This window comes from Zerene cesonia, chromosome 16 (assembly GCF_012273895.1).
Source record: "Zerene cesonia ecotype Mississippi chromosome 16, Zerene_cesonia_1.1, whole genome shotgun sequence".
Taxonomy (NCBI): Eukaryota; Metazoa; Arthropoda; class Insecta; order Lepidoptera; family Pieridae; genus Zerene; species Zerene cesonia.
The window spans coordinates 1,484,534-1,498,655 of NC_052117.1; the positions used below are offsets into that span (position 1 = coordinate 1,484,534).

General features: G+C 32.6%; 2 protein-coding genes across 2 annotated transcripts; both read left to right on the forward strand.

The window, feature by feature from the left end:
* Positions 1 to 224: 224 nt before the first annotated feature.
* Positions 225 to 3,110, forward strand: LOC119832810 (cuticle protein 70, isoforms A and B-like). Its single transcript, XM_038356580.1, has 4 exons — positions 225 to 381; positions 937 to 1,050; positions 2,397 to 2,531; positions 2,824 to 3,110. Exons 1-4 carry the CDS (start codon positions 370 to 372, stop codon positions 3,016 to 3,018), a joined length of 456 nt encoding a protein of 151 aa, XP_038212508.1. The 5' UTR covers positions 225 to 369; the 3' UTR covers positions 3,019 to 3,110.
* A 1,380-nt stretch (positions 3,111 to 4,490) lies between these two features.
* On the forward strand, positions 4,491 to 14,038 carry LOC119832903 (endothelin-converting enzyme homolog). Its single transcript, XM_038356724.1, has 15 exons — positions 4,491 to 4,725; positions 5,183 to 5,279; positions 5,391 to 5,485; positions 5,815 to 5,936; positions 7,873 to 8,056; positions 8,532 to 8,790; positions 9,085 to 9,373; positions 9,783 to 10,076; positions 10,713 to 10,907; positions 11,240 to 11,576; positions 11,661 to 11,709; positions 11,786 to 11,853; positions 12,314 to 12,444; positions 12,904 to 13,068; positions 13,766 to 14,038. The coding sequence occupies exons 1-15, from the start codon at positions 4,674 to 4,676 to the stop codon at positions 13,937 to 13,939; spliced, it is 2,511 nt and encodes an 836-aa protein (XP_038212652.1). The 5' UTR covers positions 4,491 to 4,673; the 3' UTR covers positions 13,940 to 14,038.
* Positions 14,039 to 14,122: the final 84 nt, after the last annotated feature.

A 14,122-nucleotide genomic window follows, 5' to 3' on the forward strand; every position in this document is an offset into this window, starting at 1 on the left:
AAACCTAAATTATAATGACGGTACTGCCTTGCGGTTATAACATATATAAAATATTTACAAAAGCATTAAAAAAAGCTCAAACAGATAAAAAGTGTGTCGGATAAAAAGTATCAAATTATGTTATAAAAAATCCAATTACTCCATGCAACCTCATTTACACACCCTTACACGAAGACCGCTAGAATATTGATCGATTTAAATCTCTGCCCTATATGGTCAGACAACCGCCCTTGCGGACATAACACACACCTAAAATTAAATCGACCTAGGATATCTAGCGATATAGCTAAATACCTAAATGGTATATAAGGTGCGCGCGCGCAATATTGACCATACCACATTCTTACTTCGGTAGCAACGGTCAGAAACATGCGTGCCTTCGTAAGTTACATTTTATATAGAATGTTTCAATTTCATAATTTTCTAAATATTTTAAAGTATTTGAGACGAAAAAGGAATAAATTGCAAGCTTTATTTTATAAATATTTTTTATATACCCACATGAATTTTCGTGTTTTGAAAAGATTTTTTTGTTTCTATTTATGAATCTACCCTCCAAATTGTATCGTTTTAAAATCTGCAATACGCTATTCTAAAGTTACTGATAAATCTGAAAGTAAGCAATTATTCTTAACTTTGATTTGATATTTCTTTGTTTACTACATTTTCATATATATCACGTGACCATAATTAAAAATATGACTGACGTGACACATATCAATGATTTTACCGTTAATTCATTATTAATACTTGAAAAACCTAAAACACTATGTCAAAATCAACATGTATGTTAAATTCCAATGAATATTTAATGCAATGGCAACGGTAACCATTGCTTCAAACTAACTAAATTGTGCTCAAAGTGCAGTTTAAATACATTTTATTATAATATTTACCTTACGAATATAAAAATCAATTCTCGGATTGTATTTACAGATCTTCTTCGCCCTGCTCGCCGTGGCTGTAGCCAAGCCCAAACCTGGCTACCTTGGAGGCCTTGGAGGATACTCCGGATACTCCGGATACTCGAGCTACGCTGCAGCCCCAGCTGTAAGTTATCATTAATATTTGGAAATCTTAAACTAATTGTTTGCTACTCACGGGCTTGAGACGAAATTAATAAAGATATAATTTAATCTTAACAGTATCAGTGAATAAATCACACTTAACACTAATACTATAAATGTAAAAAGGTTTGTTTGTTTGGATGTTTGTCCGTCAATCACGCTGAAACTACTGAACGGATTTTGATGACATTTGGTATATTTGGTATATAGACAGGGTATGACCTGACGTGGGTGATAGGATACTTTATATCCCGATGCTCCCTTGGGATAAAACAGGAATCCGGGCGGAACCTGCACGAGCATCTAGTTTATATAAGCTTTGTCATGATTGTTTTATAAGCAGCTTTATGTACAAATTCTATCTTTAAAACCAATGAAAAAAAACATCATCCACACAATATTATAAGGAACCAAAGATACTAATGGTGTAGTTTCTAAATGAGCTTTTTCCAACGCATATATAACAACTATTCGCATTTTTATAATTAAACTATATAAGAACTTACAGCAAACAGCACACATACACAATTGTGCAAAATGTATACATGTTTATTCACTAATTATTAAGTACCACCTTGTTATTACTGTGAGCTGTTATCTGAAATATATATAAATAAATAAAATAAAAAAAAAACAAACACAGCAAATTGAAGCAACCTCAAAGCTTAAGACTTTACTAGATACGTTTATTACTATGTTATCTATAACGATACAAAACTTAGAAAATCCAGATAACTTTTGAAGATTTACCAACCAAATATACTAACTATCAAGCTTTCCTGTCTCCTTTGACTATGTGTAATATATTATAAAGCATCGAAAAAAGAAATTAGGAAGGGTCAACTCATACTCTCACTCACACATACAACAAAACTCTTTCACATTAAAACATTAATTCGGCGTTATTAAATTTATCTTTTTTTTTTTTTTTTTTTTTTTTTTTTTTTTTTTTTTTTTTTTTTTTTTTTTTCATGATAGGGAAGCGCTTGACCACGATCTCGCCTGATGGTAAGCTGAGATGTGGTCTAAGATGGAGCGCGCTTCCCTAGAAGGTACTTGTTCACTCTTCTCTTGAAGACCTCCAGATTGTACTCGTCGGGGAACACAGACTCAGGAAGCATGTTCCAATCCCTTTCGGTTCGAATAAAGAATGTGGAATCGAACCGCTTCGTAATAATAATTTTCATAATACTTACAGCAAAAGACAGAATATAGCTCCAACAAACAGATACTTTTAAGAATTTTTTTATTTATTTAACAAGGAAGAAAACTCTTATTATTACCTCATAAATCTATAACAATATATATATATATATTGTATCCTGTCAGCTAAGCATCTCTCACCAGCCAACCTACGCGATCGCTCAACCAGCCATCTCAGTGGCGCACGCGCCGGTCATCCAAGCCGCGCCAGTGGCTGTAGCCCACGCCCCCGCTGCTACTAGTTACTCTTCCTTCCAACGGGTATGTTATTGCGTCTGTAGGACTTCTTATTTCTCATCGTGATATAATTTTATATAAAAAAACATATCTATATTTGTTAACGACCGACCAGCGACAACAGATTATTAAAACCGTCTTTAAATACTCATTATAAGGTCCAAAACGTAAATAGTTTTAGTCATAAATAATAACTTTGTTGATAAATTCACTATCAGGCAGACTTAATATAAAAACAACTCTTTATATCATCCATGAAGATGCTGTGCCTTAATATTTTAAACAATGAATTTAATCTCAACGTTTCCCACACTAGGTGATCCACCCAGCATCACACTCCGTGGTCCACGCTGCACCAATCGCAGTTGCCCAACCAGTGGTCCATGCTGCGCCAATCGCTGTGGCCCAGCCCGTGCTCCAAGCCGCCCCAGCTGTCATCTCGCATGCCCCACTCGCCACCTATGCCCAATCATACGGCCATGGTTTGTCATCATTCGGCCATGGCTGGTAAACTTAGGATTAATTTAAACTAATTTTTGTTTGTATATGCGTTGAGATCATGCCCGTAATGGCGGGGTGGTGCAAATAAATATTTATATTCTATACTGTGTTTTAATGTAATGATTTAATCACCTTTAGTTTAACGAAGACACTTCTATTAGTTATTCATGTAACCTAGATATTTATCGATTTTTAATAAAGCTGTGTAGACATATTTGATGGGTGGGTTTTGTAAATTTACTTTTTGGCTATTTATATAATATTTCGGCTAAAGCTGAACTAGCTATGGGCAAAAGACTTTGTTTCTTGTGTTTTTGTTTATTTTTGGAAAATAAACAAAAAACACTAAAAACACATTATAACTGTGTGTGTAAAAAACTATTGGATGGAGTTTTCAAAAAAATTCAGTTGTATTTAGAACCTGCATCGTTTTTGGGTTAAAGATGGCGATCGAGTTATCAAACATTATTGTTTATATCGATATTAAGAAGGGAAAAAATAATTATTATAACGACAGACGAAGTTGCATGAACCAAGTAGTATCATTTTATCAACATCCCCTCCAAACGTGCAAACATTCACACAAATCACAAACGGTAACGTGACGACTGCAATATTCCTTTTGTGAATGGAATAAATCGGTATTTAATGCATTGTTGAATCGATAACACAGCACATCACTAAACATCGCGTGTTCAACCATATCAGCCCTACTGTCCTTTGACCTGGGTCTATAATAACACCATAATATTGTTTTTTATAGGATGTTTAATAAACGTTTCAAAATTAAAAACATAAAAAACTAATGTCATGGAATAATATATGTTATTTAGCGTAAAATCTAGTCTCATTTTACGATGAATTACAATTCTTAAATCCTTATGCATGATATAAAAATATATACGGTTAATTAGTTAAATCATAGACAGGTTCTGAAAAATACATAATGACTGATCAATTATAATTCTAATAAAAATTATTGTTTTCAACAATAAAGTACACTGCTATGTCAAAACAAGACCAAATTTAAATGGGGATTCAATTGATAAAGGAATCATCAAAATCAGTTCACTCAGTCAAAAGGTCTGAGAAATAGAAATAGTGTCTTAGCAAAAGTTGTTCAATCTGATGAGCTTTTCCTATCGGCTTATAATATTCGAGATCTGTAACAATGATTTCGGAAAAACCAGTATTATATCTATACCGTAAATCTAATTTTGTTGAAATTCTCCAGTTTGTTTACGTTTGTGAACTTTTCGCAAACGAAGTCGCGGGTATCTGCTAGTAAAGCGAGCTAATAAAGCGAAATCTGCCAAGCAATCTTTACATCAAATTATTTTAAAAATAAGCATTGGAATAGATGGAATTTGAATACATAAAAATCATTTAAATCATTGTTAAAACGTCACTCATTAAAACGATGACATAGATAACATAAATTCATAATAAATTGTCCTCAAAACTTCAAATTCATATACATAACTGAAAGCCTAGTATATTCAGTAACCGCTATATTTCAGTAACTCAAATACCTTCAAACCGAAAACACCTTAGTAAATATGGAATTTATAGAAAAAGTAGTGTTATTACGTACGTCATAATGGTATTAATCGTATATTATCGGAAGGTGGTATGCAAAATTTATAGATTATTACAGTTCGAAGTATGAACGCGTGGCCTAATGAAGAAGGCGATGGAATGGGACCTACTGTTACACGTTAGTACATCAAAGTATATAATAATTATAACAAATTTATGTTTCAACGAAAAATAAACTGAAATTACTGTACATGTAAAATTATTTTCAGTTCAGACATTATTTCCGAAACAGTGTTTCGTTTTTCTTATCTACCAACTGTATTATGCATATTATTTTAAATTTTAGTCGTAGTTTTTCTGTATTAGATATCATTTGTCGTTTAAACTAAAATTGTCACTTTCTGAGAAGTAATTAAAACATAATGAAATACATAAGAAAAATCCATATTCAAGATTTTAGCTTAAGACATAAAAAAACAGTTTGTAGTTTGTTTCAATTAGAAGAAAATAGACCATTATTTTAAAATTCGAATTTGAAAGTGTGAACATCTACCGAAAGTATATTAATGTTAAAACATATTTTATGATCATATGTAACAATTCAAGTTATATGTTTGAAATATTCATTTTTTAAGGTACAAATAGTGCAAAGGTCCAAACTCCAACGCTGAAAAATGGTAGTGATTTACGTGAAACTGGGTATTTAATAGCTGTCGGATCTAGAACTGCCAGGTAAAATATTATGTTTACAACCATTTATGTCATTCAATTTATAAAATATTAATTATTATTCTTATGTCGTATCGCGTTATCTTTTATTAATTTTTATTCTATGGATTTCAGATTTAGAAGAAAACATAAAAATAAAATGTTATTAATATGTTTACTCATATTGCTATTACTGTTGTTAAGTCTTTTTATAACAATGACTGTTCTATGTAAGTGATCATTTTAAGTCAATATTTAAATAATATGTAATGCATAATATTGCAGATAACTACTAAGATATCATACACAATGTTTGAAATATTTTTATAAATACTTATGACACTGGCCACGTTAATTCTATGTACAAAAAAAAATTGCCGCCATTTTGGCGCGAAATATTTTCTATGCATATTTTCTCGAATCTCTGAGTAACATTCAATTGAACTTTATTGGATAGAAATGTGTATTCAGTGCAAATTACTTCTATACATTGATATAAATTATTAATAGCTTTAACAAGTTAATAATTTATTGTTAATAATGATTCTTTGAATAACAGATGTAAAACAAAGGCGTCACAAAACAGAAAGAGTCTGTGATAGCAAGGAATGCTTACGTTCAGCCGCCAATCTAGCTTTGTCAATGGATCTAAATGTGAACCCTTGTAGCGATTTCTATCAGGTACGAAATTTTTAGTTTTTCTATATTTTGTCTAGAAAGCCTAGCCTTATTTAATGTGCTTTTTAGGCTTATACTATTGCAGTTAAATGTTAAGTAAAGTATCCATTTTGTGTTGGAATTGGAATGATATTTATTCATTAAAGTAAATTCCCGTGTCCACTTTTGGGGTATGGAGCAAATGCTTTTATTTCACAGATCAATTTTCTATACGGTTAAGTAAGAGATAAAATTATATTTATATAATAGTCTTCAGCGGGAATCACACCCAAGACTTCGGTTCTACGCACACACGTTAACCACTATGCCAAAGAGCCGGTTATAATTAAAACTTTTCATGCATTTAATAAAAATAAGCTTTACAAGTTTACCAGCATACGTACCTTAATACACAACGAACTTGAAATGTGAAATATATCGTACTAGCTGCGCCCCGCGGTTTCACCCGCGCAAGTCCGTATCCCGTAAGAATATCGGGATAAAAAGGTGCCTATATGTTATTCCAGTTGTCCAGCTGTCTACGTACCAAATTTCATTGCAATCGGTTCAGTAGTTTTTGCGTGAAAGAGCAACAAACGTACACACATCCTTAGAAACTTTCGCATTTATAATATTAGTAGGATTATTAAGATTGTATTGTATAATTATGAGTATATTTTAAGCCGTTGTTCCGAAGAATAGCATCGGATGTCTACAGCTATCCGCACTCAAATAGCAATTGAATGCTAGTTTGTCCTCCCTATAGATAAAATGGCCTTAGTCTATGTTATGTCTATGGTGTATTCTTAATCAAAAGCCAGTGCACTTTATTTTTTTATTTTTTATTTTTTTTATTTTAAATTCGGCAATGGAGCTGGTGGGACGCCTGATGGTAAGCGCTACCACCGCCCATGAACATTTAGAGAGGCATAAGGTCCATTTCAGACCTTACACCTCTACAAATGGATTGGCGACTTTTTGGGAAGGGATTAAGAAAGGATTGGCGAAAGAAATAAAGGAAAGGACTGGGAAGGGTAAATAAAAGGATATAGACCTCCGGCTCCCCCACTCACCGAACGAAACACAGCATAATGCTATTTCACGCCGGTCTTCTGTGGGGGTGTGGTACTTCTCCGGTGCGAGCTGGTGCGGTGCGAGCTTCCCCGGTCCGACCCAATTCGTGCCGAAGCGTGCTCGACTACCACATACAGTCTCTAGTTATGCCTATAGATAATCTTGAATAGGTCTTTGATACAGCAAGTAACGTTAATTATTAAACTACGACGAATTTACGTGACTAGCACCTATTTAAGCCTATTAAGCCTTTGACCTTTGACTTATAGTACGTCAGTAATTATGCTTATAGTCAATGAACTCCCTTTGTGTATGTTTTTCACAATGTCAAAATGTATATTTGCCTTAGAAGCGAAAAATATATGCATGTCTAGTCCCATTACCAAGCTACTTTCCCCGTATCTTTCTCTTAACTTGACTTCGTTGCCTCATTCTCTTAAAAAAATGTAAGTTGGGTTCTTAGCTTTGAAAATCAACTCAAATGTAAGTGTCCATTCATCATCATCACCATCATCATCAGCCCATATTTGTTCCCACTGCTGGGACACAGGCCTCCTATGAAGGTTCAGGCCATAATCCACCACGCTGGCCAAGTGCGGTTTGGCAGATGTCACAAGTCGTCGAACTTTTGATTCTCGGACATGCCGGTTTCCTCACTATGTTTTCCTTCACCGTTTTAAGCAGTGGTGATGTTATCTACATGTGGAGATAAATTGAAATATCAATATATAGGTATTTCCTGCATGCTCGCCCGGTCTCGAACCCCGACTTATCGATTTTGAAGTCCGAGGTTCTCACCACTGAGCCACGACTGCTTTTTTTGTACGTAAAAATAATCATAGTAAATATTCTAATCTCATTTATAAAGCTAATTTTAAAACTTCAGTACGTTTGCGGCAACTGGGCGGAGGAGCATCCACGCCCAGACGCCTATAGATCGTACGATTGGTTCAGGGAGAAGCAAACCAAGGTGTACACGCTTGTACGTGACTTTCTTAATAAAAATACCAGTGACCAACCAAAGCCAGTGCAACAGGCTAAAGATGTTTATACAGCTTGTATGGATACAGGTAAGATTTAAAATAACATTTTTTTTGCACAATAATATGTAAATATAGCTTTTAAGTATGCAAAAAGACATGAAACTTGTTACCTAATACTACTGTGATAACATGCCTAAATATAGATAGTTAAGATATAAATCTACATTTCTACACTTATATTATAAAGAGGAAGAATTTGTATTTTTGTTTGTTTGTTTGTTTTTTTTTGTAATGGATACAAAACTCAAAAACTAGTGGACCGATTTAAAAAATTCTTTCTCCATTATAAAGCTGCAACTTCGCTGAGTAACATAGGCTATATATGTACCACGAGCGAAGATGGGGCGAACTGCTAGTAAATAATAAAGTTTATTTTGAGTTAAAGCACACAATAAGCTTTAGTAAGACAATTTGATAAGGAACTAATGAACTAATTATTTAATAATAAAGTAAACATAATAGTTTACTTCCTACAGTTTCAGAATTTATAGTTTTTTTCCAGACAAATTAGACAAACGGGGCTTAAAACCAGTTCTCAAAGTATTAGAAAACTTAGGACTACCCTCATATCCAACGTACCTAAATTTAACAGACGTAGATTATTCTGCTTTTACATTTGATTGGGTAGAGGCGGTTATTAACATAAAAACTCAGCTAGGAATGGATGTGTTAATAGGCTTCGATATAATTACTGATCCAAAGAATTCATCAGTTTATCGACTAATTATGGGCACACCAGAAACTACGAATCCTTTTCCGAGGTACAATATTGCATATTTGTTATTTTGTGGCAATTCTTTATTTGGTTTAACTTAAAATTCATTTTGATTTATAATATTATGTATGTGAACTGCTGTACTTCTATTTACATTTTCTTTTGCTTTCATGACGAGTTTGGAAAAAATATAGTTTTCCTCAATAGTCTAAATGTTGATGTCGCCTTCTGAGTTAATATTTTTTACAGCAATCTTCTTTGTAACATACAAATAAAACTTTAAAATCTTATTTCAATAAATTTTCTACCAATATAGATAACTCCCTTCGATGTTTTCCAGTATGTACACGGAAAGAAAAACCCATGGAAGTAAACATCCCCATAAAAGCCATAATTTATTTGATAAATTAAAACCAGAGTTTTATAATAAAGCAGAAAATTCAAATAATAAAGATATAGATGAAGACAAAGAGGCTGAAATATATCAACTGTTTTACGCACATCTCATAAAACAATTTGCTTTAGAGACGGATGAGGGTAAAAGATCGAATTTAACTGAAGTGGAGTTGGAACAAAATGCTCTTCTTGCGGCTACGGAGTATTATTCTGTTTACTATGATTTATCCTTGGTAATGAGAATTATAAAGTATTTGTCGTTAAAAGCTTGTAAAAAAATAAGGAAAAGGCACAAAAAGTACAAAATTTTTAAAGCTTTGTAAAGCTCACTAGAATTTATCTCACGAAAAATAAAATTTTAAATAAATATTACGTACTAATTATTACACTGGAATTTGTCGATCCTGAAATAGTTTTATACGTTGTTAATTGTAAATAATTTAAAATAAATTAAATATACACAAATTTATAGAAGTAAAATAAAAATAAATTAAAGTATATCTATTACACGTCTGAATGTACAGTGACTGTGACTTATGCTATATTTGTATAAGCTCCTTAATCGTCTACACCGCCCTATATAAAAAATCAAAACAAATACCATACAAAATCACATAAAAAAATTGAATTTCTCTCTTCCAGCTTGAATCAGACAATACTACAAACATAGACGAGGACAATTTTCTAAACATACCAAATTACAAAGTAGACTATCTACAAAAGTACACAGATTCTGTTGTTAAAACTAACAATAGAACGGCCATTCCAATTTGGAGAAGATATCTAGAAGGAGTATTTAATATAAGTGAAGTGAGATTGGATTTTAAAAAGGATAAAATTTTAATATCTGATCCAGATCTTACATATATGGCGGCTATGGCAGCGTATACTGCTATGATATCTCCTGTGGTCATTGAACTATATATTTGGATTAAGGTAAATTAGAATTTTTATATCGAATCTACAGTTTTAAATTATTTAATTCATAATAGTGATAATTTCAAGTAAAGTGTTACTCTAATGTTTTGGTTTAACTAACATATTCCGACAGACAAAGTTACGGTAGCGTTGTAATATTAGGTGTGATTTTTTATTTAAATTGTCATTGGATAAATTACAAAATAAGTTTAATCTTTTCATCTTTAATCCTTTCCTTATCCTTTACCCCATAAAGCGGGCAGCACATTCGCGTAACACTACCCCTGCGAATGTGTGTTGTAGTGGGTGGTGATCATATCTGGCGAACCAGACTAAATATCAATTAATTTGTATAAATGCTTTAAATATCTACCCAATTACAACAAAGTTGTATTTTCTTGTGTTTGATTTTACGCGAGTATTATACATTTAGAAATTAAAAACTTTTTAACGGATTTTAAACGCGATTTATTCATTATATTATTAACCCGACGTTTCGAACACTTTACAGCGAGCGTGGTCACGGGGAGACAATCTCCCCGATAATATATAAATAATATATAAATAATGAATAAATCGCGTATAAATTCCGTTACAAAGTTTCTAATTTCTAAACAGCAAAGTTGTTCATACAAATGTTTATAAAACATCAAGGTAGTGGAAGTTCTAGCACTTCACACGACAACAGAACTGTCCGCTCTATACGAGCGCACGTCTATAGAGCTGCAGACAGGCCACGTGACGTCATCACGGAGCCTCCAATGCGCTAACGTCGTCAATGACATGCTCGGCATGGCGGTGTCATATGCCATCGCTGATCAGAACTTCTTTAATGTTACCAAGCCGAAGGTAGGTGAAATTTAATAAAACTCTAATCTTATTTATTTTATTTCAGTTGTTTTAGTAGGAATAACGCGCATCTTTGTGGTATTTATTTTAATTTTCTATTTCATGCTCAGTTATTCCAATATTTTTTCTTCTTTTTTTCATAGAATGTTAAAACATCGGTATTTCTTTATCTCTATTAATTTACATTGTACTATTTCAATTGTTTAAGTGTAAAAATTCCCTTATATTTAATTACAATTTTGTTACATGTTTTAAAATTTTTCTCATTTGCTTCCGTAGCAAACCTATCAATACCAAAGAATATTGCAAAAATAAGATTTCTTAACTTTCAGATAGAAACAATGTTACACGAATTAAAGAACGCGTTAGCACATCTAATAGGAATGACTAAATGGATGGATGATGACACTAAATTAGCCACTTATAGAAAAATTGTAGAAATGAAAACTTTAATAGGCTTCCCAGACTGGCTGTTAGAAGAGGGAAGGCTAGACGCGTATTATAAAGGTCTAGATATAGATACTGGGAAACATTTAGAAAATCTTATAAATATAGTTCAAGTTAAAACTAAAAAAGCATTAAATAAATTTCGTTTAGGAAATAATTATACTTGGGCAACTGTTCCAACTGAAGTGAACGCATATCACACGTTTCAAGAAAATACTATAAGTGAGTTTGGAATAAATTGAAATGTCTTTAATACATTGTGGTTTAAATTTAATACCAAAATTGTTTTATATCTTTTGGACGCAGCTGTGCCTTTAGTTATGTTACAGCATCCTTTCTTCGATTTAGGACTCGAGTATGTTATTTTTAATATTATGAGCTTAGTCTATAAAGATGTCCTCAGGGGCTAGTTAATTTTAATTGATTTGCAGTTCGTTAAATTACGGATCCTTAGGAGCTGTACTTGGACACGAAATTACTCATGGATTTGATAATTTTGGTAAGTCGCATTATACATCTATTATAAATTGTTGAATTCCAAATAATTTGAAAATGTCGGTAATAACATTTAAAAATATTCAAGGAAGTCAAAAACATGATTGCTAAACTTTAATTACAATAAAAATGTTTGTAATAACATTGAAATTTAGTCAGAGTTAAATTGAATAGTATTAACCGTTTTCTCTTTTATCCCAATTACACGCAAAGAAGTAAACATAGCTAATGCTAAGTGTTTATTATTTACAAGACGCTCGTCCCGGCTCCGCACGGATATCAAGATTCCTGTTTTGTCACAAGGGAACATTTATTGTCATATCCGCTCATACCCTGTCTGTATACAAAACTTCATCAAAATCCGTTACGTAGTTTCAGCGCGATTGACGGACAAATATCCAAACAAACAAACTTTCACATTTATAATATTAGTGTGATAAATACACATATACATTCTTATTCAGGTCGCCAATTCGACAAAAACGGCAACCTTCTACCATGGTGGTCTAACGCCACAGTCGAAGCATACGTTAATAAAACCCAATGCTTTATCAATCAGTACTCATCCTACTATATTCCACAAATTAAAAAACATGTGAGTAAAGCAGGCATGAATTACATTTTATAATTATTGAAGTTGAAAGCCAAAAATATAATTAAGAATTCAGAAGTTTTTTGTATTTCCAATGCACTTTTAGATCAATTTTATGTCATTACCAGCTGTGCCCCGCGGTTTCACCCGCTTAAGTCCGTATCCCGTAGGAATATCGGGACAAAAAGTTGCCTATATGTTATTCCAGTTGTCCAGCTGTCTACGTTCCAAATTTCATTGCAATCGGTTCAGTAGTTTTAGCGTAAAAGTGCAACAAACACACACACATCCTTACAAACTTTCGCATTTATAATATTAGTAGGAAGGATTTGAATAGATGTATCATAAAACTAATTCATTCTTAGTCCATTTCAATGTGTATTAAAATCATATAATTCACAAGATTTTAATGAAAATAACACTGCAAAGATAAGAAATATACAAAGAAAATTATCATTTCAGGTTGATGGTAAAAAAACACTAGGTGAGAATATAGCAGATAACGGAGGTGTTAAAGAGGCATTTGTAGCTCTGAAGGAACATTTGCGAAGAGTTGGGCCAGAGCCGAAGTTACCCGGCTTTGAGCATTTCTCGTCCGAGCAGTTGTTCTTCATGTCGTATGGTAATGTAAGTAAACGTATTAAATAGATTTTTAAATGATTTACAATATTTTTCTTTATTTTCCAGGAATATTGACTATACACTGCTTATTGTTGATTTATGTTTATTCTTTCATTTTGCATAGTACTATTACCTGTTACATTTTCAATGATATGGCATAAAAGATTCACTATTTTTATATCTCAGATAGTTTTTTGTTCTTTTTATTGTAATAGATTATTGTCCAATGTGCCAAATCCTACAATTATATTGTCTTAGTTTGTTCTTGGATTCTAGTATCTAGGAAAATTAATGCCAATTGAAAAAAATCTTGATCTACGATTTTAACTGTATCTTTATTACATGAATTCTCTTATAGTGCTTATAGTTATGCTAATACGCGTCAAAAACATGACTAATCCATCCTATGCATTTAGAATGTCCAAAAATTATCATCAGCTTGTTATTTCAAAACATATTATAGAAAGAAAGAAAAACTTTTTTGTTTGATGGACATGACATGATATATAACGATTACTCCTAACAATATAAAAAAGTGTCGTACCACCACCAAAGAGGATTTAATTCAGCGTCCAAACTGTCTTAGATCTAATAACAGTCTTAGATTTCCCGAAGAAAGTTTTCTCCATAATATTTCTCTCTCCATAATATTTCTAGCTCCATAATCCTATATATCTCAGATATAATTTCGGGTTAATTCTAGCTATGGTGTGGTGTTTCCACTCCAGAGGCGTTAAAGTCCGACTTAGAGGATGAGCACGCGCCACAGCACCTGCGCGCTCGCGGCGCCTTGCAGAACTACGACCAGTTTGCTAGGGCTTTTCAGTGTCCGCCGGGCTCTATGATGAATCCGAGCAAACGATGTGTTATATTCTAATTGATAAAAATACTCAGAATAAGGGCAAGGCCATGTGGTTTGGGAAAAAATAGTTTTTGGGAATAATATTAAAATATAGAAATTGTGTTTTAATTATATAAATGTGTTTTTTTTTTGGATTTTATCATCTCTTTAAGCACAGACATGCCTTGTATATAATTTTTTTATAAATATAATGGATAT

What these genes read in the sequence shown, in the direction of transcription:
- LOC119832903 (XM_038356724.1), top strand. Translation starts at nt 4,674, where the DNA reads ATGAACGCGTGGCCTAATGAAGAAGGCGATGGAATGGGACCTACTGTT. An exon ending in AATGGGACCTACTGTTACAC is followed by an intron (nt 4,726 to 5,182) that starts GTTAGTACATCA and finishes TCATTTTTTAAG; the next exon opens with GTACAAATAGTGCAAAGGTC. An exon ending in ACTACGAATCCTTTTCCGAG is followed by an intron (nt 8,791 to 9,084) that starts GTACAATATTGC and finishes GATGTTTTCCAG; the next exon opens with TATGTACACGGAAAGAAAAA.
- LOC119832810 (XM_038356580.1), top strand. An exon ending in GCTACGCTGCAGCCCCAGCT is followed by an intron (nt 1,051 to 2,396) that starts GTAAGTTATCAT and finishes GTATCCTGTCAG; the next exon opens with CTAAGCATCTCTCACCAGCC. An exon ending in GTTACTCTTCCTTCCAACGG is followed by an intron (nt 2,532 to 2,823) that starts GTATGTTATTGC and finishes TTCCCACACTAG; the next exon opens with GTGATCCACCCAGCATCACA.